The 25,656-nt window shown below is 44.9% G+C and overlaps 1 protein-coding gene across 5 annotated transcripts in view; it reads right to left on the bottom strand.

Moving 5' to 3' along the window:
- ADGRA3 (adhesion G protein-coupled receptor A3) overlaps positions 1–23,004 on the bottom strand; it is a 118,748-nt gene extending 95,744 nt beyond the window's left edge. For 3 of the 5 annotated variants that reach the window (XM_060148419.1, XM_060148421.1, XM_060148422.1), the window contains exon 1: positions 22,763–23,004. In XM_060148419.1, the coding sequence (XP_060004402.1) occupies positions 22,763–23,004 (242 nt within the window). Of the gene's footprint in view, positions 1–5,034; positions 5,058–22,762 lie in introns of those variants that run through there. The other 2 variants (XM_060148423.1, XM_060148424.1) reach the window with 2 other exon arrangements.
- Positions 23,005–25,656: the final 2,652 nt, after the last annotated feature.

Raw genomic sequence — 25,656 nt, 5'->3', positions numbered from 1 at the left:
TGGGATTGCTGGGTCATATGGTAGTTCTATTTTTAGTTTTTTAAGAAACCTCCATACTGTTCTCCATAGTGGCTGTATCAATTTACATTCCCACCAACAGTGCAAGAGTGTTCCCTTTTCTCCACACCCCCTCCAGCATTTATTGTTTTTAGATTTTTTGATGATGGCCATTCTGACTGGTGTGAGGTGATACCTCACTGTAGTTTTGATTTGCATTTCTCTAATGATTAGTGATGTTGAGCATCCTTTCTTCTTTGTGTGGATACACACTCATTCACTCCTCACAAGAACACTATGAAACCGATACTATTCTTTTTTTCTAAAACAGTAACAACAAAAATTTGCAAGTTAGGCAACTTGCCCAGGTTCATATTCAGACCAAGTAGCAGACTGAAGATTCAAACAGTGCCTGATAGGTAAGTGGCTTGTGGGGCTAGGGAGGTGCACTACTCAGATCTCCCTTCCAGAGAGACCCTGCACAGGAGAGCAGGCAGCTGACCACTTCCGGCTGCAACTGTCCAGAGAATCTGCCTCAGTTTCCAAGCAGAGGGCACCCACTTTGCAGGCAATGCCAGCCCAGGACTGAGCACAGCAGTGATAAGTAGGTTCTCTGTTCCTGGACAGTACAGACTCCCCAGCAGTCCTGCTCTGCACCAGAGTTCCCTGCTGGGCTGGCCAAGACTTTCCCATAGCTGCACGGTAGTCTGCTCCACCCAACTGTCCTTCCTTCCCCCTCTCCTTTCCCAGGGGCTAGCCCTGCATCTCAATCCAGAGGTGTTCTGCTTCATCTCCCTTTTCTCCCATTGTTATTTCCACGTGTAAACATCTTATTCTTCTAACCCCACTCTGGCATGCACTTCCCAGAGGATCCAACTGATAAGATGCCCACAATATCTGTTCAATAAATGAAAGAAATAAAAATACAGCTGGGTTTAATGTTCTGTGTTCAAATGTCCCTCTATAAGGAATTAATGATACAGTATCTACAATGTCCGGGCATGCAGCTGTAAAGATGAGACACAGAAATCTCAGTCCCAAGCTCATTCCTTCTCTGAGACTTACGGGAAAACAATGGGAGTCGGGGGAGGTCAAAAAATCTACCAGAATATGTCTAGTTTTCTTCTTTTAATATTGCAATAAAAGTTGTCCCAAGATACTTTTTTCCACATTTGAACCCTTCTAAAATTAGAACCATCTTAAAATGGATATCAAAAGAAATGTCCAGCTACTAGGAAAAGTTGTCACTACTGGCAAATACACAAACCGTGGCTGAAATGTGAAGTCTGGATCCTTAATTATAGCTTAATGTTCATACATTAAGATTTGACTATGATACAGCACTGAAATAAAAAGTTGTGTAATAGAAGACTGAATATTATATGACAGTCAGCATAATTAAAGGCAGCAGAGTAAATCTCCCAAAATTTAACATTTAGGAAAGACGGGTGGGATTCATTCATGAGCCATGGAGAAGTATCACTCAAGCAGCTGATGTCTCTCATAAGCCGCCAGCTAATTTATAAGGGAAGCAGTTTAACTCCCAGTGAAACATGATTAAAAGGGGGAGGGAGGAGCTTGTTAAATTAACCAAGTAAAAAGGACAAACAAAACCCTAATATTCTTTATAGACAGACAAACCATATTGCCAAGACTAAAAGATGCAAAAGAAAAAGTCAAGATCACTTTTATAAAAAGCTCAGTGGGTTAAGATATGCATCAGGTTATCAAATGTCTTAAAATACATTTATCATACCTACGTAGAAAGAAAAAGGAACTGATACAGGGGTAAAGTGTTATTAATAGAAAAATCTGGCAAATCTGGATATAAAATATATGAGGGTTCTACAGATTATTATTATTCTTTTAACTTTCATGTAGAGTTTGAAATTATTTTCAAATGAACAGTGTAAAAAGCTTTGTGTTAAAATGACACTATGCCTAACAAGAATGGTCAAGTGATTCCGAGGACCTCTGAATGAGAAGGCGGGGTGTCCACTTAAATATTGAAGCAGTGGCATTTCATGGTGTGGGAAAAAGAAATACACACTTACAGAGGAACCAGCTCCCTCACTGAAAAGCTGTTTGCCATCTGACTGCTGATGGCATCTACCGGCTGCTTTTTCCTTCTACGTCTGTTCCTTAAGTTGGTTGGATACTATGTCTCGTAGACCCATCCTTCACATCTCTCAATTCTTCTTCATAATTCTTAAACCTTCTGCTTTCAATTTTGAAATAAATCCTCAGCTGAGTTTTCCCGACCACTAATTTTCTCAGCCTGAAGTGGTTCCCATTTTGCTCTTGGGCCCATTTACTGCCCCCAGCCAGCAAGTTCTAACATTACAATCTCACAGTTAACTTCTCAGACAGCCTCCTTTTCTCAACAGCTCCTTTCCCACACCAACTCCTGCTTTATAGATTGCCCTTCTCCTGGATCTGAGACTAGGAATTAGAAGTTTCCTTTATTAACTTTTCCTTAATCATGCTGTTGATCACATGCCTGATGACACGCGGTTGCTTGCTCATCTTTACAAATGGGGGTCTGGGCTGATGTGTATTCCTCGCTGCACAGGGTTTCTTGAGCGCACTTGAAAAGAATGGGGAATGGGTAGGAAAGGGAGGTGAGCAAAATGCCTTTATTTCAAGGCACAGAAGCCTCATATCCTTGGAAGGAACAAAAGAAACCTGAGGTCCCCGACGTAAACTTCAACTTCCAGCTACAGTCACCCATTGGTATTCTGCCTTGTCAAATCTCCCAGCTTATTTGAAACTCAGCTAAAGGGCTTTGTTGCAGAGGCAAACCCTACCACCAAGCCCTCTGAGTCAAACTCAATGAGAGCAGAGCTGGAGCAGCTGTTTCAGGGCTATGAATTCCTGGCAGAGCACTCTGCTCACCCACTTCTGCTGCCACTCCCTAGAGTTTCAATTCTTGGGAATCTTCCAAGATCCTGTTAAGAATATTCATTTGTCTAGTTATTCCTGCTTTTGTCTCTATTGGGTTGTAAGTACCTTCACTGTGCAGTTTCGCCGTCAATCTGATCCCATCTGTTTTATTTATTCCACAGCGTCCTCAGAGCTTCTGGAGCACTGCGGCACCTTTCTCAGTTTTCAGCCCCATTAGTTATGGGTTTGCTCATATTTTCATACTACTTCTGTCATTTTCAACAGAATTTTGGGAGGAAATGAGAAAAAGTAAACAAGCGTGGTTCAATGCATATCCACTGACGGGGTTATAAAAGAGTCACTTCCTAAGAGTGGAGGGCTCCTTCCTCTCCTGCATCCTCTCTCGATGCTGAATGCCTGGGGTCAGGCTTGCTGCCTAGCCAATCCCGTGCCGTCACACAGGGAGGCTAGCCTTTCCCTTTACGAAGTTGCCAAAACCCAGAGAAAAATCTCAACCACCTTTCACTTAACAGAATGATGTTTTTTTTTGTTTTTTGGGTTTTTTTTGCTGTACGTGGGCCGCTTACCGTTGTGGCCTCTCCCGCCGCGGAGCACAGGCTCCGGACGCGCAGGCTCAGCGGCCATGGCTCACGGGCCCAGCTGCTCCGCGGCATGTGGGATCCTCCTGGACCGGGGCACGAACCCGTGTCCCCCGCATTGGCAGGCAGACTCCCAACCACTGCACCACCAGGGAAGCCCCAGAATGATGATTTTTAATCACAAGGGTACCTGTTAAAGCAATGCCTCATATGTCAACCAAACGTAAAGCTCCAGGTTCCCTGTAAAACAATCAGGTGTCACTGAGCACACCCGTTTGCCAGTGCCACAGCAATCCTGGTCCAGCATCCAACCGCCAAGGGCAAAACAAGGGAGTTGGATGGGGGCCTGCTGGCAGGAAGCTGTGGTTCTGTTCCCTGGCCTGGTGACTATTAAACAACAAAATTCACCTGATCAAATTTTAAAGCTCTTACTTGCTTTACCCAGTGATGCATGGATTTGTTGAAGTGGGGGAGAGTTCGGTAGACTAAGCCTGCCTTCGTGAAGCTGTAAGCAATAGTACTGTCACCTTCAATCTCTGCAAGGTGAACAATTTTTTAAAAGTAGACAGCAAGTCAAAGGTATCACCAGCTAACATACTATTATAGGGTCACAATATAACTTATCACCAGACACCTGATGTTTACATTCGCATTAATAACTACACCAAGACAACAGGTGTCAACCTGGGCATATGGTCACCCTTAACGACTCAAATGGTTCATTAAATAACCGTTCAAGTTATTGAAAGGCATTTCTATCAAAGACCTATCATTTTTTTAAGGCTCGTTTTTTCCTATAATTATTTCAGAGTCTTTATTCAGTAGTTTTATAACTAAAAAGGACATAATCTATTTTTCTGCTTCCTCATTAAGCCATAAGTTCGCATGTAATCAAATAGCATTTGGTTAATTAACAAAAACTAAAAGGTTTTTTATGCCATACTAGCTCTTCTTTCCAAAATGCCTAAAAATGAAAAACTGTTTATTAAATAACACTTCATTTTATCTTAGGAACACATCAGCTCAATGAGAAAAGGGAGCCCATTTTTCAAGGTGTCTGTAACATCATAAAGAACACTGGGCACTTAATATTTATGAATATAATAAAAGCAAGTTTATTTGGCATTTTAATCAAATAAAGAGCTTTCTCCTGGGACCAGAATGAGTTTTTTCTAGGATTTCAAGTCTGATTTTTAAGCTGAAATTCACGATGAACCTACTACGCACTGAGAGTACATTTGAACATCTACTGTGTGCTGGGAGCATCATTAATTAAAGGACACAAAAATAAACCTCAGACTAATATGACACATGAATCCCAGTGTGAAGTGCTACAAGAAGGATATATGATGATTCAAAGAGAATACAGAGTTTAAATGTTGCTGAAGTGCAGAATGATTAAGGGAAACATTTCTGATCTTTGTTGTTAAAAAAAAAATGAATTCAAAGGGCAGACAGGGAGGGGAAAATCCTTTTAAACAGAGATAACTTCTCTGTATTAGTTTTCTTTTGCTGCATAACAAATTACCACAGACTGCTTTAAATCAACACCTACTTAGTGGCACACAGTTCTGCAGTCAGAAGCCCAGGCACGGAGTCAGCGGGTCCTCTGCTCAGGGTGGACGCTAGCTGCAGAGAACCTGGGTACCAATAGTGGGGATGCTCCTAAATTAATGAATGAGGCCCTAAATTAATGAATGAGGTGGAGGGAAGGAGGGATGTGACTACACACATTACGTGGGAAGTATTCTTGCCAGGGTCACGCTTGAATCTGAGTGGTGAAAAGTGGTACCCCGTAATTTTAATTTCCACTTCCCATTGTAAATTTGTGTTCCCTTCCTGTGAAGGTCTGGAACTGTCCTTTGACCATTATAACACACTAATTTCAAGTATGAGCTCTCAAGTCAGACTGCCTCAGCTCAAAGCCTGGTTCCACCACATACTGCCTGGGGGACCCTGGGGAAATTAATGAGCTTCTATGCCCCACTTGCTCAGGCACAAAAGAGGGATCATAATAATAATGACCTCATTAAGGAAGTATGAGAATTAACTAATGCAACACAACCCTTCAAACACTTACGACAAGATCTGGTACACCCAGCAAACATTTCCTATTATTATTGGCCCATGTTTCTAATGGATCATTGGTCTTTTCTTCCTAATTTGTAGGAGGTTCTTAATACATGGGAACCAGCATTTTCCAATACAATCTTCCAAAAATTCTTAGGCAGCTGGTCCAAATGCCAGGTGCCAGTGTCTATTAGAATATACTCAGCACATTTTGGAAACTATTACCAAGGCGCGAAATCATCATTTCTGACAAGGACAGTGCTTACTACTAAGCATAGAGTCTAAATAATTCTATTGGTAAGAAATCTCCTGAGACCTTTGTAAATTTAGAGCCACGCTTTTAAGGTAGCTTTTGAAACTATAGCAACAGGGAAGAACCCTGATATGTACAAAAAGCCATATGACCCTAAGATTATACAACCAAACAATTAATCCCGTCATGAACAGAGTTTTAGGCTTCCAGGGCCATTGGCAAATAAGGGCACGTGTGCCACCACATCCCTGTCTCATGCCAGATCAGGAGTCAGTCCTGGCACTTTCCTGACAAGCTCAGGCAACACTCCTAATGGCTGCTCCCAATTCACAGGTGCTGTCATTCAAGAAATCTACTTGCCATACTGGTTCTATTGCAGAAACCCTATCATAGACAATTATGACCTCAGTGTACTTTTTATAACGGGTGGGGGGATCGTGACCAGGAACTGACCTGCCCACTGAGAGTGAGTTCTGTGTACAGAGTCAACAAGGAAGTGCTGTGAAAGAGAATCAGCCAGAACACTGGCGTCAAAAGATGCGTAATAAACATGTGGTAATACGGGCAAAGCAGTAAGGCGGGGGGGGGGGGGGGGGACATGCAGGCAAAAGAAATAATCATGTGATACAGAACCTGTAGGACATCCATACAGTCCGAAAATAAAGGAAAAATACATGCGTGTCTGTGTGTATAAAGTCAAAAAAGGCATCTTCACTTTGCTAAAAAAAAAAAGTATACGTTTCTGAACTTTATGGACAACTTGTACATTCCTTTGATACTCAGAAACTCAGATAAGCAGGCTGGTGGACTCACTGAACTGAGGTTTAATAATCTATATTCCTGTAACAGGAAAGAACGGGGATCTGCAAAGAGACAACCAGAGTTCAGTGCTAGCGCTCATCAAGGGTTCAGATCTAACTCAGGAACTCAGGGACCAAAAAAAATTTTAAAAGAACAGTTAACAGGATGAAAGCACAAGGTCCCAATATTGGCATCAGCCCCAGGGAACAAGGGCAGGTCTCAGTCAGTGAGTGAGGGGCAATCAGCCTAGAGCGGTGAGAAAAGGCATGCGGCCAAGAAAACATCCCTGCACTTGGTTACTATTATAATGAAATGAATTCCTTCTAAGACATAATTTGAGCTTCATTCAATGCGCACATGAACTCTGTGGATTTTTTTAAAAATATCACAGTAATCTTGAATTTCAGCAGTTAAAGAGCCTTAAAGATAATCTAGTTCAAAACCTCATTTTCCTCTTCAGGAAAGTGAGAGCCAAAAAATTATGATGTGCTAAGGGTCACCATTCTACTTGGTAGCAAAGCTAACGTAAGGCCCCGTATCCATTCAGTCTCGGTGCTATTTCCTCTGTATCCTGCTTTCTGGTCATCTTTATCAAATATGGGATAGGCGTGCCAGTTCCCTGCTTACCCAGGCATAACTGTGACAGGTAGTTGTGAGCGTTCCCTAAAAAAAGAGTGTTATGCATTCTTTTCACTTCCCACGGAGACCCACCAAAAATGCAACTACCCGCTATGATGTGAGTATTCCTTTCAACTTAATAAGGCAGCTATATTTGAGACAGGTCATTTATTACACCAGGATAAAAATTTCAATCTCAAGAATGCAGGTAAGAGGACTATTTAATAATCAATAATACTACACTGCAGTCCTAAGTAGGACGCTCTGATCATTCCCGCAACCTCCTGATGATAGCAAATGAGATGTTAAATTTCTTTCCTTCAGTTACTAGGACACAGTAAGTACTAGTTACTTTGTTTTCCCATCAGTCAGCCAGCTCTAAGGCAATGGTTCAAAGTAAACAAGTTCCCGCATATCTTTTGTTCTACTAAAGCTTATTCTCAAACCCTACTGCCAACATGAGCATTTAGGTTGTCTGTGAGTTTTATGAACAGAACAAAAGTGAGAATTACAGGCCTAAAGGCCACAGGCCTAGGCCAGAAGCCAAAAAGGTGTGTAACTTGAGAAGATCAATTTACCTGTCCACGCTCAGTTGGCACACCTGAAAAAATAGGAACAATGCCAACCTTATGAGATTGTTTTACCAGCTGGGATGTGTATGTGGGGCACGTGGCACAGTACACGGCACACGATAAACATCGCAATGTTGGCAGTCATTAGAACTTGTAAATCAGCTCAGGGCACTGACACATAGTGGACCCTTGAAAAACATGGAGGTGAGGGCAGCAACCCTCCACTCAGTGGAAAATCTGAATAATAACCTATAGTCAGCTCTCACTATACACGGTTCCTCCATAACTATGGATTCAACCCACCTCAGATAGTGCAGTACTATAGTACTGAACGCCTGAAAAACTTCCACTCATATAAGTGTAACCACACAGTTCAAATCCATGTTGTTCAAGGGTCAACTACATAAAGTTCTGGAGGCCAAGGTGCTTTAGACACCTTAGTTTGCACTACTTACAGTAGTTTAAGATAATTACCAAACCGGATTTGGGAGAAAGTCGAACTAGCATTAGAAGTTTTTAACCACCTACATTAGCTAACTCAATCATGGATGCTTTAAGGTTTCAACAGAAGTAGAAATAGAAACAGCAGGTCTACCAAATTTAATTTCAACAGAAAGCTAAGAAGTTTCCTGAAATCCCACACTTTTTTTTTTTTTTGCGGTACGCGGGCCTCTCACTGTTGCGGCCTCTCCCATTACGGAGCATAGGCTCCGGACGCGCAGGCTCAGCGGCCATGGCTCAAGGGCCCAGCTGCTCCGCGGCATGTAGGATCTTCCCGGACCGGGGCACGAACCTGTGTCCCCTGCATCGGCAGGCGGACTCTCAACCACTGCGCCACCAGGGAAGCCCAATCCCACACTCTTGAAAGAACAATGAGAAGGATCTTCACATTGGCTTTACTATCAACCTCCCAACAGAAAAATAAACTTTCCATTTACAAGCTGTCACCATCTACTCTCACTCTGGACGTACTCAGACTTAGTATAGGAGGTCTCCATAATCCCCCCTCATCTCTGCTCCATGCAGTAACAGGACATCTCCAATTTTTAAAGTTCTATAAACACTAAAATGAAAAATGATGGAAAGACTAACAAAGCTTAAAAAGGGAAAGTCTGACAAAGTTCTTACATCATGGCCCCAGTCTGTGGTTGCTAAGCTGTTCTAGCTAAACTGATGGGCAAGTTTTTCAACTTTATCCCTGAGGGAAGAACTCGAAGACATTTTTTTTTCTTCCAGCAAGGAGCCCTGAAAAATCAAGTCATAGCAGACAGTTAACTAGGGTTCTCTAAGTAGGCCATAATCTCAAGTAGACAATCTCTACTTATCATGGTTCAGAGTAGATGACACCCACTCCCTAGGGCTTTGCCTTCAAAAGCACACCATCCCCTAAGGAGGTACTGCTCTTTGTGGCCCATCTTGGCAGGAAACCATGCAACCAAGCTAGCCATTTCCCCATAGGAGCTTCTGAGCCCAAACCATGTCAAATTGCTGAAATTCAATAATTAAGTGATCATGGTAACAGATGTGGTGACCAGAAGAAGACTATACACACACAGTGGAGGAATGAAAGATCTTTGAATCTAAGCAGATTCCAGGCAAGGCACAGTGCAGAAACTAGACAACAATGGACTGAAACAAATAAAAGGTAAGGTACTGCAGGGATGGATTCATGCCTCCCTTTCAAGAAGGTTAATTGTGAAGGAAGAAGAGTAACTACTCCAACATGGTGCTGCTACAAGGGTGGTTTGGGGGAGGGGAGTTTTTTGTTTGTTTTTGGTTTTTTTTTTTTTAAACAGAGGCTATGTATGCCAAGGAGAAACATCACAAACTAGGAGAGAAGCTGAAAAGATAAGTGATAGTTTCTCAAGAAGTAGGAGGGAAACAGATCAAGAAAAGGGGAGGAAGAAAATGAAATAATCTGGGCAAAAGAGAAGCACTTTTCACTATCGAAGGCAGAGTGGGAGTTTAAGCCTTGACCTTGTAGGTAGGGTATTCTGCTTTGAAGACTCTCGAGCTTATCTACGATAGATTCATCATCTTGTGTTAAAAATAATGTAAGATTCTTCCCCTAATCCTACCTGAGGAAAAAAATAGTGGGGAAAATGATACTTCTTTATACAAAGACTTACTGCGTGTTTATGTGATAGACACTGAGAATACAGAGATAAACATCACCATCAAGAGTTCACAATCTGGCACGGCCACCATGGAAAACAACATGGAGGTTCCTCAAAAAATGAAAAACAGAACTACCATATGATCCAGAAATTCCACTGCTGAGTATACATCTGAAGAAAATGAAAACGCTAATTTGCACCCTAATGTTCATAGCAGCATTATTTACAATTGCCAAGATATGGAAGCAACCTAAGTGTCCACTGACAGTTGAATGGATGAAGAAAACGTGGTATATGTATACAATGGAACATTACTAAGCCATAAAAAAGAATGGAATTCTGCCCTTTGCAACAATGTGGATGGACCTACAGAGTACTACGCTAAGAGAAATAAGTCAGAGAAAGACAAATACTCTATGTTATCACTTACATGTGGAATCTAAAAAATAAAACAAAGGGATGGATATAACAAAACAAAAACAGACTTTCAGATACAGAGAACAAACTAGTGGTTACCAATGGGGAGAAGGAATGGGGAGAGGGGCAATACAGGGGAATGGGATTAAGAGGTACAAACTACAATGTATTAAATAAGCAACAAAGATAGACTGTACAGCACAGAGAAATATATACACTATTTCGTTACAGATTATACTCCATTTAAAGTTATAAAAATATTGAATCACTATGTTGTATATCTGAAACTAAATCAATTATACTTCAATTTTTTAAAAAAAGAGTTCACAATCTGGTAAGAGAGCGGGAACTGTAAATAAATCATTCCAAACAGTATGACACCTGCAGCAATGCAAGCAAACGTGAGGTAGGATGCAGTCACAAGGAACGGAGGAGTCAGCCTAGCACTGATTGCCAGGGTGGACTGCAAGTCACATGGTATCCGAAAGACTTAGGATTCTCATCAAATCTTCGCTAGAAAGGGAGAGATCACACTTGGTCTTGTTTAAAACAAACAAATCAAAGGTTAAAACAAATAATCTAATAGAAAGCCCATCTGTCTTAAAACACAGTACTAGAGATGAATACACCCCTAGTCAATTTCTCTTTGCCTTTCCATGAGAAAAGAGTTGGGAAGAATTGCACTTAAAACAAAGAATTGCTTTTAAGTCTTATCTTGATGGGAAATGAATCAATTTAATTAGACTTAGATTCAAGCAGTCTTAAAGAAAGAAAAGTTTAACAACTGCATTACAGAATCTGTATTACAGTTACATCTCCAAAGCCTGCTTTAAGTTTCCTTCATTTAAATCTCAGGTGGGTTTAGACTGAAGTGTCATCCTCAACACAATTTACAACCTGCTTTCTACCCGGCTCACGACATGAGGCCATCACAGAAATGCCAATTAAAAGCCTACCACTATTCTAAGTGCTGCAGTTGCAGGAAGGAGCAAAACAGTCTCGCTGACCTCGATGGAACTGACATTCTAGGGGAAGCTAGGTCACATACCTGGAACTATTTATTTTAATTCAGAAATGTCTTCATATAGGGAATGAATTTAACTCACAATCACATAGTATGCATTATGTCCTGTGCTGGGGGGATGCAGGGGAGAGGGCTAGGGGTAAGGCTGGAGGAGCTCAGATTACCCCAGGGATCCTTTATTTCCCCACAGCCTGGGTTGGGGACATGCTTATTCCTCTTCTGGGGAAACATTTTGGTCTGCAAGTACGGTAGTCCCTCCCTATCTGCAGGGGATATGTTCCAAGACCCCCAGTAGATGCCTGAAACTTTGGGTAGTACTGAACCCTTTATATACTGTACTATGATTTTTTCCTATACATACATATCTCTGATAAAGTTTAATTTATAAATTAGGCACAGTAAGAGATCAACAATAAACTAGAACAATTATAACAATATACTGTAATAAAATTCTATGGAGGTAGTCTCTCTCAGAATCTTTCATTGTACAAATGTAATGTCTTATCAATCTTAACCAAGCACTTATCAAGCACTGTGGCCATATAACTTTTGCAGTCTGAAATGCAACAGCAAAATTAACACAAATTCTTTTTCCTTCACTATTTCATGGTTAAAGGATTTGTTCTTACTGTAGATCTTAGCAACCTCAGTATATGATTTCTTTTTCTTCCCTTGTTAAGTCTAAAACTTTCACCTTTTCACTTAAAGGAAGCATTTTACAGTTTCTCTTTGGCACATCTGAATTGCCAGCATCACTACTCCTACACTCAGAGGATCATTATGAAGTAAAATAAGGGTGACTTGAACACAAGCACTGAGATACCAGGACCGTCGATCTGATAGATGACCCAGACGGCTGCTAAGTGACTAACAGGCGGGTACGCTGGACAAAGGGATGATTCACATCCCAGGCAGGACAGAGCGAGGTTTCATCATGCTAGTCAGAATGGTGCACAATTTAAAACTTATGAATTATTTCTGGAATTTTCCATTTAATATTTTTGGACCATGGTTAACCATGAGCAACTGAAACTGGGGAGGAGAGGGGACTTGTGTACAATTCTTGACTAGGTGAAAGCACCGCTTTTACATGTAGGGCTAGCAATCCTGCCAAAAGATTTTCTTCATGTTCACGCCACTGCCATCCAGAAGAATTTAATAAAAATATTCTAAGAAGTAGGTAGTGAGGGTGATGGACAATTTAGCCTTCTTTGTATAGGATTATATTCCACAGATTTGCCCTTCCCCCTCCCCCATCCTGATTTCTCAGGAACAAAAGATTTCAAATATGCACAGTTCAAACATGTAAATTTAAACTTAACAAGGCAAAATATGGGAAGAAAAAAAGGACAAAAGGTATTTTTTCTTTTACTTAAACTAAGAACCAAGAACGTCAGTCATGCGAATTGATAAAGAGCTAAAAGCAACTAGCAAATGGCTGCCTGTTATATGAGTGGATTTAGCCTAGCAACAAAGTTATGTGCCCTGCTAGAGGAAATCTCTTGTCCTCGTCTGCCCAACATGCCTGTCCGTTCTCAAGTCAAGAATACGACAGAGATGCCCACAGTCCTGTCTCCTTAGTCCCAGCCAAAGCAGTAAGAAAATAATGAGAGAAATGTATTATCAGATGAGGAGTGGCTGCTTAAACAAAATGTGTCAACTGGGGAGGGAAAAAGCTACTAGAAACTAAAACTGTACAGAGAAGGCGGCCAAATACAAATGACCCTTTTGTAGACATGTCAAACTATATTAAACTTCACTTATAACCAGAATGTAAATTAAAATAAGCATTTTTTTTAACTTATCAGACTAGTAAAGACTAAAAAACAAAATTCCCAGAGCAGGCAGATATTTGGGGAATTGGGCCTCTCATAGTTTCTCTATACTATTATTTTATATTAGTAATGAATTATTACTGGAAATAAATCTCTATTTTAAATTTAATATAAAATGAAGGATTTAAGGTAGACGGAGGCAGGGGCCATATGTGTTTCGTTGCCTACTCCATCTGAGTATCAGGCCCTCAAATACTGGTTTGGACAAATGCTTGTGCCCTTAGACTTTCTCAGTTCATTCCTTTAGTACCACAATGCATCTCCAAAATTTTATTGCCCTTAACCCCATGACTTGGTATTAAATCCAACTTCAGCACATCACTTGCCACTTTACAAAGTCATTTTTCTTCTCTCTTATGCATAAGGCCCCACTCTAAAGCTCTCAGCTCTGTCCTAAAAATGTCTCTTGATTTTCACCCATCCTTGCTCCACCTGGGAACAGTCCCCTCCCTCCCTGCCCCCCTTTTGAGACCGTGTTCCTCAATCTGTTCCTCTGCTCCTTCTTCTGCCTTCTTTTGTTGCAGCAGATGGCAGCTGGTGAAGACGGTTACTCCTTCAGGTCGCTGTGCTGCTAGAAAACAGGTTCTCAGCCCAGGTGACAACAGAAGCACCTGCAGAGCCGTGAAACATACCAACTTCCAGGTCCCATCCTGGACCAGTCAAATCAGATCACGAGATCTGTGGCCCAGGCATCTGAACTTTTAATGTTCCCAGGTGGTTCAACACAAGGTGGAAAATCTCAACAGCAAGCTCAGCAGCCAGGTTTGGGGGAGGTGGAGATAAACGCCTCTGCCCCACCCCACTGGACCACCCGGGGCTGGGATGCAGGGCCTGGGGCAGTGGGACTCTGGCCTGGAGCACCCTCCACACAAACATAATCACTGTGTGTGTCACGACATGAAAATGCTTGGAAAGAACTGCTGTATGAGAGTCCGCCTGCCGATGCAGGGGACACGGGTTCGTAACCCGGTCCGGGAAGATCCCACATGCCGCGGAGCGGCTCGGCCCGTGAGCCATGGCCACTGAGCCTGCGCGTCCGGAGCCTGTGCTCCGCAACGGGAGAGGCCACAACAGTGAGAGGCCCGTGTACCACACACCAAAAAAAAAAAAAAAAAGAAAACTGCTGTAAATAATGGAAGTGATTATGCGCTACCGGAGATCTGAGACCTACTAGGTTGGGGAAAGGCTTTGTGCCCGGCAGACAGATGTGACGGGAAAGCAAAGGTGGTCACTGACCAAAAAGGTCTATCAGTCCCTTTAGCGAGGCTGTTCCTAAAACCAGTCTTGCAGATTTCCCTTTACAAACCCTATTGCCTATAATAATTCCCGAAAGTCCACCAGTTACCCCCCTGCTATCTCCAGCTCTCTTAGCAGAGTGTGGCAATGGAAGAAGATGCAGGTTAAATCACATCAAAAAGAGCCATATCCAGGAGAAGTCTGACAGATATTGTGCATCTGGAAGGCCAGAGGTGGAGTTCCAGGATAGGATACAAGCACACAAGACTAGGATAAAACTGGTCTAATGGCCAAAAAAAAAGTCACACAGGGGCTTCCCTGGTGGCGCAGTGGTTGGGAGTCCGCCTGCCGATGCAGGGGACACGGGTTCGTGCCCCAGTCCGGGAGGATCCCACGTGCCACGGAGCGGCTGGGCCCGTGAGCCACAGCCGCTGAGCCTGTGCATCCGGAGCCTGTGCTCCGCGACGGGAGAGGCCACAACAGTGAGAGGCCCGCGTACCGCAAAAAAAAAAAAAAAGAAAAAAAGTCACACAGGCTCGCCTAAATCAAGCTGCCCACGAGCAGAGTAGGCAGTGGGTATCTGTTGAATGAACGCAAAAGCAAGCACTTTTAAAAACTAGTGGAGGAATTATAAAGACAGCCACTAGAGAAGAGTGATTATCAAAAGTCAGCTCTGGTCTTTGGAAGGTCCCTGTTGTATGTAGGAAAACAGATTTAAGTCCAGGCCTGCAGACAAAGAGGAAAAAGAAGACCAGGGTGTTGGGGGAAGTAGGGTGGGATTATGAAGCGGGGAGTGGGTAGGCCTGGATAATTCTTATACCAATCCCTTCCATTTTCTCCCTTCAGGTCCTGAACTGGAGGGATCTGAGGACAAGAAATGTTTCCCTGAGTGAAAAGCCCAATATCTGCAATGTGCCCAGCATGGCACTACCAGTGGCCAGGAGAAACGTGTCCCTTCTGTGAGGCACCAGCTACAGCTCTGGCCCACCCCATCCAACACGCAGGAGATTCCCTCACTACACAGGCAAAATTTCTTAAAAGATTAGTGGTGGGGGAAAGAAAAACAGCTTGGGTGAGACTGCTTACTTTAAAACCCCCTCTTCAGACTAAAACTGTCTGCACTCGAACATAAATGCAAGCTAAACCGTGCATAAATCATAAAATGATATTAGAATAAATTTAGTCAGGCAACAATTAAAAACTCATTGAGCAAGTCTGCATCTACAGCTTCCTAATTTTTGCAAAAACTGACTTAATAAGTTACTAAAATTTAAAGAATTCTGTATCCTAATTTTTGTCTGTTTATGAGAAAACTGTTGACACAACAATAAACTAGTTATGGTCTCTGGACTTAAAGATTCCTCCACAGGAATACAGACAATACAGAAAACAACTGCTTTCAGAGAAGCAGCGAAATGGGAAAAAAAAGTCACTGAGTACTACTGTAAGAAACTTCACCTGTCATTTTCTGACTTACTTTCAAGAGTTTTTACTCTCGGTTTTGTTTTTGTTTTTTTGCCTATTTTTAAAAGCCATCTTTACAGGCTCCTGGGAATAGAAGTTGTAACTGGATTGGGGCAAGGACCTCCGAAAGTTCCTGTTTACTTTCTTTTTTTTTTAGATGTTGGGGGTAGGAGTTTATTAGTTTATCTATTTATTTTTTTTGCTGTGTTGGGTCTTCGTTTCCGTGCGAGGGTTTTCTCTAGTTGTGGCAAGCGGGGGCCACTCTTCATCGCGGTGCGTGGGCCTCTCACTGTCGCGGCCTCTCTTGTTGCGGGGCACAGGCTCCAGATGCGCAGGCTCAGTAGTTGCGGTCACGGGCCTGGTTGCTCCGTGGCATGTGGGATCCTCCCAGACCAGGACTCGAACCCGCGTCCCCTGCATTAGCAGGCAGATTCTCAACCACTGCGCCGCCACCAGGGAAGCCCTCCTGTTTTCTTTTGTTTCTGGTATTTTATTTCTGATTTACTGCCAAACCCACCAACTTCTCTCATCTACTCCTGATGCCAGAGGACTCCAAGCGGGCAAGAAGCAACAGGATTCAGGGGCTGGGTCATGCAAAACCTTCTCATCACACTGGAAAAACTTAAGACTTGCTTTCATGGACCAAATGCCTAAATCTGCCCAAAATTCTGCAATATTTCTGAGCAACTTGCCAGCACACTGCCTAACGTGTGTGCTTATCATACACATAAGAACATGCAGTTCAAATGTAACTGTCCATAGATTTACTAGACCCGTTCTTGAATAGGGGATCCAACAGCTGTGAAATGCTGACCTAAACTAAATAAATGTTCTCATTTGCCATAGTAGGGTAAAAATTTGAATTCACATCCCTCTACTTGTCCTGACCTCCCAAGATACAGTCCTACCTTTATTGGCATTACGCTTATCAATAAAGACAATTATGTTCCCACCCACTGAGGTCTCAGAGCCCTTCCTTTGAGGGCCTGTGCATTATGAGAGCATCAAGTATCTATAAAGTGACAGAAGAGCACAGATAAGAAGCGCTAGGGAAGGATCAGAGCACTGGAAGAGAGAAAGAAGAGTTCATAGCAGATGAGCTGGATTGAGAAGGACCCACAATTTACCAGAAAAGGGATACCAGGAGAGAGTGGCAGACTTAGCCAAGGCACACAGGAAGCAAAATACAAATCTGCTCAGGGGACAATGAGATGCACACTTTGGTTAAGCAGAGAATTTGTGTATAAGACTGATCCTTGAATGAAAGAATCATGTCTTATTTTATCCCTGAATACCTAGCACTCAGCACTGAGCCTACAAAATTAACAGTGTCTCAATCAGTGTGCATGGGGGGAAAAGCTGTGCTGAGAATCGGGAAATACAGCTACAGAGGTATAGGAGACCTTGCATTCAAAGATTAAAAACCTTACCCATTGGGGGCTTCCCTGGTGGCGCAGTGGTTGAGAGTCCGCCTGCCGATGCAGGGGACATGGGTTCGTGCCCCGGTCTGGGAAGATCCCACATGCCGCGGAGCGGCTGAGCCCGTGAGCCATGGCCACTGAACCTGCGCATCCGGAGCCTGTGCTCCGCAATGGGAGAGGCCACAACAGTGAGAGGCCCGCGTACCGGGGGAAAAAAACCCAAAAAACCTTACCCATGACCCACTAGAATTCAGGCCACGACAGCTTTGGGGGCTGTTCATTAAAATCACCCTGCTCTTTGGGAATTCCCTGGCGGTCCAGTTGTTAGGACTCTGTGCTTTCACTGCCGAGGGCCCGGGTTCGGTCCCTGGTCGGGGGACTAGGATCCTGCGAGCCGCGCAGCGTGGCCGAAAACAGCAACAACAAAAATCACCCTGCTTCTTCTTCTCTCCCTCTGTTGCCCTCACCTGGCAAAGCAGCAGCCTGGCTAATCCCAGCGCTCCTCATCTCTAAACTGAATGCAGCTGGAGAGAAGTAACAGCGCTGACCATCTCCCTTTGAACTGGATCACAAGGCAAAACTGACACAACTCCACTCCGGTGACATTTCTGCCATCCCCAGCACGGTCACTCCCTCACTTTCCAAAAGAACCACTTCACTCCTCTTTCACCTTCCTCTTCACACCATCTACTCACTCCTCCTCCCTCACCCTGCCTCTAGGTCTTTAAGAAAATAAAAGCAAGGGGGCAGCAAAGCCCTCTTCATCCCACCTGCCCTGCCCACAGCCTCCTGCCTGCCTCTCTGCCTGCGCTCCCTCCTTTCACCATGTGAGGATGGGACATCCTGCTGCATCAAAAACCAAACCTCCCACCTGCACTCCAGCTCCCATCCCATCTCACCTTCCATCGTGCATTTCGCCCTCTCCCCAACTATTCCCAACCATACTCAGGCGCTAACGTTCTCTTTCCTTCACACCAAACTTCTTCCTCATCGAGGTGCTATCACCACCATCCTCACCCTGTTCTCCCTTCAATCCACCCCAACCTGCCTTCCGCAGCCTCTAATCCACGGAGGGCACCAAAGCGCCAGGCTGTCAAATCCAGCTTGGTCTTACTGTTCCTCATCTCTCAGCATCTCTCAACTGGGGCGCCCCCAATTCCTGGCTTCAAACCTGAACTTCTCTTGGCTTCTATGACCAGATACTCCCCAGGTGCTCCCCCTACCTCACCAGAGGCTCCTTCCTTCTCAGGCTCTTCCACTACTCCAGGAGGCTTCAGCCTGGGCTCCCTCCACCTCCCAACTGTACACTCTCCCCTAACTGACCTTGGTCAGAACCGTGCTTGAAATACCATGGATAGACCAATGGTTCCAAAAACCCTCTCTGCATTTCAGTGGGGCCAGTCCGTCACCACCCCTCACTGTTACTGCAGAATGCCCTCCCCCGCCCCCAAAACCCCATCTTTCACTCCCCTTGAGCCATGCTCAAGTCCTAACTTCTCCAAGAAAATGAAAAACTCTTCCAATGCCTCCACAGCCCCACTGCTCTCTCCTCTTTTCAGGCTTCCTAAAGCATTTAAACAATCAGCAGTACAGGATTTATTACTTAATTACAGTCATTCTGTGATTGTTCCTAAGATATCTGCTTTGCTTTAGTGCAAATCTTCTCTCTCCAACCAGGTTTAAGTTTCCAAACAATACAAGCACTTCTTTTTGTGTACCTGGCACTGAGCTGCATACACTGGTGACGTCCAATTATCAGTTTTCTGATAGCAAACAAACATAACATTTGATGAAGTAGAATCGCCATGTAGCATCATGAGGAAAACACCGTTGGAAAGACAGGGCTAAATCTGTACAACCTTCTACCACTGATGTCCTCAGAATTTTTAAAACTTAATATTGAGCATCTCATATAAAACATAGGAATAAAGTAAACAGATTTCCAACAAAAACATTAAATGCAGTTAAATTTTTATTCCACGTGTGTATAAGAATAATAAATGGAATTTAATCCTTTAATACAAAAGGCTACATGAGATACAAAAAACAGGTCAAGCTGAGGATTTCTGCCAGACCTCTCTAGAAACATGGCTATGAAAATGTGTTGTTCACTAAGATAGTTGAGGGCTTCCCTGGTGGCGCAGTGGTTGGGAGTCCGCCTGCCGATGCGGGGGACGCGGGTTCGTGCCCTGGTCCGGGGGATCCCGCGTGCCGCGGAGAGGCTGGGCCCGTGGGCCATGGCCGCTGGGCCAGCGCGTCCGGAGCCTGTGCTCCGCAACGGGAGAGGTCACGGCAGTGAGAGGCCCGCATACCGCAAAAAAAAAAAAAAAAAAAAAAAATAGTTGAAAGATCTGAGCTTTAAGCTATCAATATATTGAAGTCCAGTTCATCCACTAAGTAGAAAAGGCCTTATTTTTCATTATTAAAGAAAGAAAAAAGAAAACTTCAATCCTTGCCATCCTTTCAACCCCTATCAACTTTCCATGCAACACCTGCATCACAGCTCAGCTGAAAATGCTTGGCCACACCTAAGGAATGAAAACTCCCACCAGAGAGCCTGTCCGACCTTGACCTGCCCCCCACCGCGCCCCAACGCCACCACCACCACTCCAGGCACTAGATACTTGCCCTTGACTTTCAAGCAATATCAAATGCATGGCTTCACAAGCATCTCCACACCTGTGGGCATGCTGGGGGCTCCCACCTTCCATCCCCTCATTGCCTCACCATTTCCTTCACTATCATCTTTCTCATCCTTCTCAAATTGGCCCTGGATCCTCAGTTCCTCCATCCCACCCACTATGCCCTAAAGGGGCCTCGGTTGCCCTCTTCTGGGTTCCTTTTTCTACTTGTGCACCCTGATATTGGACCGTTTACCATACTGTCCTGAGACTTATTCATGAATCTCTCTCCCCAAATACCGTAAGTTCCTGGAGAAGAAAGATGTTTTTAATCTATATTTTGTAGTGAACTGAAAGGTGTCTCCCAAAGCCATAGGTCCAAGTTCTCAGCCCTATACCTCTGAAAGTAACCTTGTTTGGAAACAGGGTCTTTACAGATGTAACTAAGTCACAGATCTCTAGATGAGATCATCCTGGACTTCCGGTGGACCCTAAATTTAATGACTGGTGTCTTAGAAGAGAAAGAAGAGTATTTGAGAGACACACAAAGGGAAGGCCGTGCGAAGACAGAGGCAGAGATTGGAGTTGGGTTGCCACAAGCCAAGTAATGTCAGAAGCTGAAAGAATCAAGAATTCTCCCCCGGAGCCTTTGGAGGGAGCATGGCCCTGCTGAAACCCTTGATTTCAGACCTCTGACCTCCAGCACTGCAAGAGAAGAAATTTGTTGTTTAAGCTGTCAAATTTGTGGTAATTTACCATAGTCCTAGGAAACTAATACCTAGTCCAAACCTCAACATACTGCCCACGACCTCAGTTCAATAAAAAACCGTGTTGAACTAAGAAGGAAGATGAAGACAAGGGGTGATGATGAGAAAACATCTGAACTGCAGGGCAGGGATCTGGGACACGGACCCCTTGCCAGGCGTTCACCATGGGAACTTGGACAAGTCCCTTATCCACGGCGACCCTCTGATTTATTCCCTAATAAAATGAGGAAACTGGCCCAGAAGACCCTCCACCAGGTCTGATACACCTTGAACCAACTTCATCCAGAACATCAACTTTATATGATCCTTAAATAAATTATAATTTCTTCCCATTCACTGAATAAATTTTATGAATTTTACTTTTATCTAAAGAGCTTTCAGGTGAAAAAAAGGATTAAAATGGCATTTCAAAGGCACTTATATTTTAATCAGCTCAAAAAATTCAGTGAAATAGTTTGATAATATGCTGAAAAGTGATTTTCCGTAATATCAACTTTTTTCCCCTGCAAAATCAACAATTTAAAGTAGCTGCTTTAATCCACTGCTGACAGTTCAGAAAAACTCGACCTAAACTTGAATCAGCTTAAGTGCCACTGATCCAGAACCCAAATGTATGATGACTAATTTCTTCAGAGTAACAAGGGAGTTGGGCAACGCAAAGGTTTTCTCCACTTGACTCCAGACGGTAATTATGGTCCCATACCCAAAATATCCACTTCAAAGAATCTGGCTAAGAAATAAATACAGCTGCTGCCGCTACCAAATGGTCGAGTGTTGGTAAAGGAAATCAAACAAAACAAAAACTCTTTTACCATTTTCGGGCCTCCATAAACAGAAACACACAATTTTCCTGTGTTAAATCTTTCCTAATTCAAACAAATGGCAATGAAGAACAAAGGTGCTGGTAATGAAATTTGTACTTGTCTTACCCATAAATCCTGCTTGGGTTAATTTGGGTTAAATTAAAAACCACATTTGGGGGTTAAATTAAAAACCGCAGTTTAAGTTCTTTCACAGGTCATGCTGCTTCCCTTGCCTTCATGTTTTTATAGTGGCAGCCTTGATTCTTTTTTAGGGAACCAACCAAAACAACAACATAGAGGAAGACGGCGCCGAGGGACTCATATTTCAGTTCGACAAAATACCCATTAGAAACACTTTCAAGCCTTCCCAAACCAATTCGTCGTTCAGAAAATAAAATCAAGAGTCACTGGGGACACGGGTTCAGCTAGAATTGGCAGAACCACGCTTGCAAAACTGGACCGTGAATCGTAACACAAACTGAGTAACGAGACCAAAAATTTTTCCTTCCAGGTGGAAACTCAATCTGAAAATCAAGTCCTTGAGTTGCAAGGCTCAGCAAACCCACAGTTTGCAAATCCGAAGTTCTCGGCTTTTAAAAAGATGAGCGCTCACACCCAAGAAAACGGAGCTGGAAGTTGTACGATTTCATCTGAAATATATTTCTGACCCTTAAAAACAACTCTATTTTAAAAGGTGCTCTTTAACTATAGTAAAACTAAGATAGCAAAAGCGAAGGAAACAGTCTGGGGGTATGGGGATCACACACCGGGGCGTTCAAAGTCCTCGTGCTGCTTCAGTATCCTGCAAACTTGCGTCCAAGTAACTTAAGTTGGAAGAAGCTGAAGGACTGGCGAATCTAACCTAGCACTGTGTTTTCCGGCAGCCCACGCACTGGATGAATGAGCTTTAACTCTGCGGACTGCCTGTTTACTTCCATCCTCACGTGGCACCGCGCAGCTCAAAAGCGCCGCGCCCGGACCGCGCGGGGAACCCGAAAACTTTTACTTTGCAAACTAGCGGAGCTCGGAAGCAGCTCGGGGACACATCTGCTCGCCTGCCGCAGAAACGTGCCCAGGCCGAGCCCCCCGGGCCTTGCCCAGCACCAGCCCTACCCGCAGCTTCATTCACACAAAGGCACAGGGGTGCCGGCGGGACCCTTTTGCAAGTCGCGCGGAGAGAGAAGCGGCACGACAGAGAGCGCCGGCAGGGAAGGAAGGAGGGGACCGGGCGCTTGGGCAGAGCGGCGCCCCGCGGGCTACTCACAGGGTGACCGTGCGGTTGGGCAGCGTGTCCGGGGGCAGGACCTGCGCGAGCTCCAGGCTGCTGCACACCACCTTGCCCTCGGCGGCGCCCGCCGCCCTGCCGGCCCCTCGGGGCCGCCCGTCGTGCTTGCAGCCCAGAGGCAGCGCCGCGGCCCCGCCGCCGCCTCCCAGCAGCGCGAGCAGAGCCAGCGGCAGCAACAGAGGCGGCGGCGCGCGTCCCCGCAGGCGCTCGGGCGGCTCCATGCTGCGGGCTGGGCGGCGGGTCGGGGCCTGCCGGCCGAGCGGCAGAGCACTGGCCTAGCGGGCCGCCCCGGCGCCAGGGCGGACGGGAGCGCAGCGCGGGCCCGGGGGCGCCCGGAGCCTTGTGGCGGCCAGAGGGCGCGCCCTCCTCCGCGCCAACATGCTCCTTTGTCTGCTGCAGCCGCGCTCGGCCTCTGGGTGGCCGCCGGGTCACGGCCGCGCTGGTCCCTGCGCCGCTCTACGGCCGAGCGGGAGCGCCGCCTCCGCCGGCCACTGCCCGCGGCGGCTCCTCCCCGCCTGCCGCCGCCCCCGCCCTTTCTCCTCCCCCTCCTCCCCCCTTCCTCCTCCTTCTCCCCCCTTCCTCCCCTCCCCCCCTTCCCTTTTTTCTCTTCCTCCTTTTTCTCCTCCTCCTCCACCTCGTGGTCTCCTGTCCCCTCAGCGCCCGCCGCCCGTGGCTCCGGGAAGGAGGTTGGTGCTCCCAGGCCAGCGCCGCCCGTCGCGTGTCCACGACCCCACGCGCGCCCGGCTTCCGGGCAGGAGTTGTGGGCCCGCGGGAGTACGGTAACTCGTGGAGAGGGCGGAAGAAAGTTCTAGCCCAAACTCCAGCCACAGTGGCCACTGTCTGGCACGCTTCCCTCCTCCTCCTTCGCCGCCCTCCAGACAAAGGCGCCCTGTGCGCCCCTGGGGGCCGCCCGTACCACCCGGCGAGCCCCAGTCCCAGGCTTGGGGTGAGGGAGGAGAGCAGGGCTGAATTTCTTTGGAGAAAGGCAAGGAGAGAGGTAGTGCCCCAAACCAGCTATCTTCAAAGGACTCGCCTTCCCACCTCTCTCCCCACGCAGGGATCGCGAGCCTTCTCTTCGCACACCTTGGTCTCATTTGTCCCGAATACAGGAGAGCTGGGAACAGGTTCCTCTCCCGGAAAGAGGACCCTCCAAAGCCGTTTCTGGCCTTCAGCAATTCCACTTATAACCCTTTCAAAGGATGCATCGGGGCCTCGCTGGACCGGCAGCCTTTGGAAAAAGAAATTTCCCTCTGGCATCCAAAGATACCTCAGATGTAACCAGTTAGAGCAATTGTGAGCAAACCAGCCAAGAAACCCCAGCTGAATGGATTATTCTAGGGAAGGCAGTCAGCCCCGCCCTAACATTTGCAAGACCGGGGTTCAAGTACCCTATGTTTAAATATTTACAAGGAATATATCAAGCTTACAAATAAAATATATTCTGTGCTCCTATCTTGAAAAAATGTACCTTAATAACGACCTGGAAGGCCAGGCGTGTGCACAGAGCTCTTAGTTACGTTGGAGCTCCACCCCATACATGGCAAGGAGGAAAGAGCCAGACCCCAGCCCTCAGTCTACACATACTTCCATCACTTTTGCTTCCTGTTCCAGCTCCACTGATGAACAAGAGGGGCTTTCCGCACAGGTGTGGATGCCCCAGCCCACTCAGCCAAGCTCCCTGCACACCCTCAAACAGCCACCCCTTGGCAAACCCTCAGGCCTAGGAGTGCATACACTGGTTGTGAGGTCCTCCCTTGAGAGAATAGTTCTGGGAAGAGGCCTGCTCAGGCCCTGGAAGTAGCCTTGGGAATTTTCGATCAGTGAATTCCAGGGTCCTGGGCTCCTTGGACAAGGTCTAGAAATAGAAAGGGAACACAGGCTCTTGGGGACCACATCCCTTGGCCCTGGAGATTTTTCGCCCCTTGGGGAGGAGAGCTAGGATGATGCCCTCTAAAATGCAAAGCCAGGGCAGGGTTTTTCTTCCCTGAGTCTAAGGTCATTACTGCCTAAGGCCCCGACAGAGTCTATCTTAGGGACCGATTCCTAGGAATCTCTGTATGTCTAAAACTTCCTCAACAGTAAATAAATGGCCTTTGTTTAACACACACTATTGCATTAAGTTGAATAATGCTTCATTTTATCGACGTTTTTTGAAAATCAACGATGTGAGCCCATGTGTCCATTGCTAATAGTGCGTTCTGTGTTAGAAATGTTCTAGATCTGCGCTGTCCAATATGGTGGCAGCAGGTGGCTATTTAACACTTGAAATGTAGCTAATGTAGGGTCAAAGATAATTTTTCACCTTATTTAATTTTAATTAATTTAAATTCAAATTTAAATAGTCCAAGGTGTTTAGTGGCTACCCTGTTGAACAGTGCAGTTCTTGACACTGATGGATAGAAAAAGTGGGAGATCATCATCACCACTAAGTAGCTTTAAATCTATAAATAAACTTAAGTGGTGAAATTAAACAAATTATCTTGAATTTATTTAAAGAATTCTTATTCCCTAACAAAATCATCACCATCATCATCTGTTTTCTTTATAAATATAAAAACTTCTTACTGTAGCAATATGGAAGTTTATTAGCCACATTACTATTGTCACAGCTACAAACTGTCATGTGAACTCAGAATCTGTGAATATCTTCACATACTCTGTTTCAGCCTATAGTTGAAATAAATGTGCATGTCTGTTTTTATATTTGTTTACCATGAGTACTAACATCAGTTTGATACATATCCTCTTTTTACTTCACTGTAGTTGAGAAAGTTGTATAAAGTACAGAATTATAAAAAAGAGATATCTCAAGAAGTATCATGAATCCAAGGAGAATTATGGAGGAAATGCTTTATTATATGGATAATTTCAAC

The sequence above is a fragment of the Lagenorhynchus albirostris genome, chromosome 4, assembly GCF_949774975.1.
Source record: "Lagenorhynchus albirostris chromosome 4, mLagAlb1.1, whole genome shotgun sequence".
Taxonomy (NCBI): Eukaryota; Metazoa; Chordata; class Mammalia; order Artiodactyla; family Delphinidae; genus Lagenorhynchus; species Lagenorhynchus albirostris.
The sequence above is the reverse complement of the archived record's forward strand: the minus strand, read 5'-3'. Positions and strand labels throughout refer to the sequence as shown.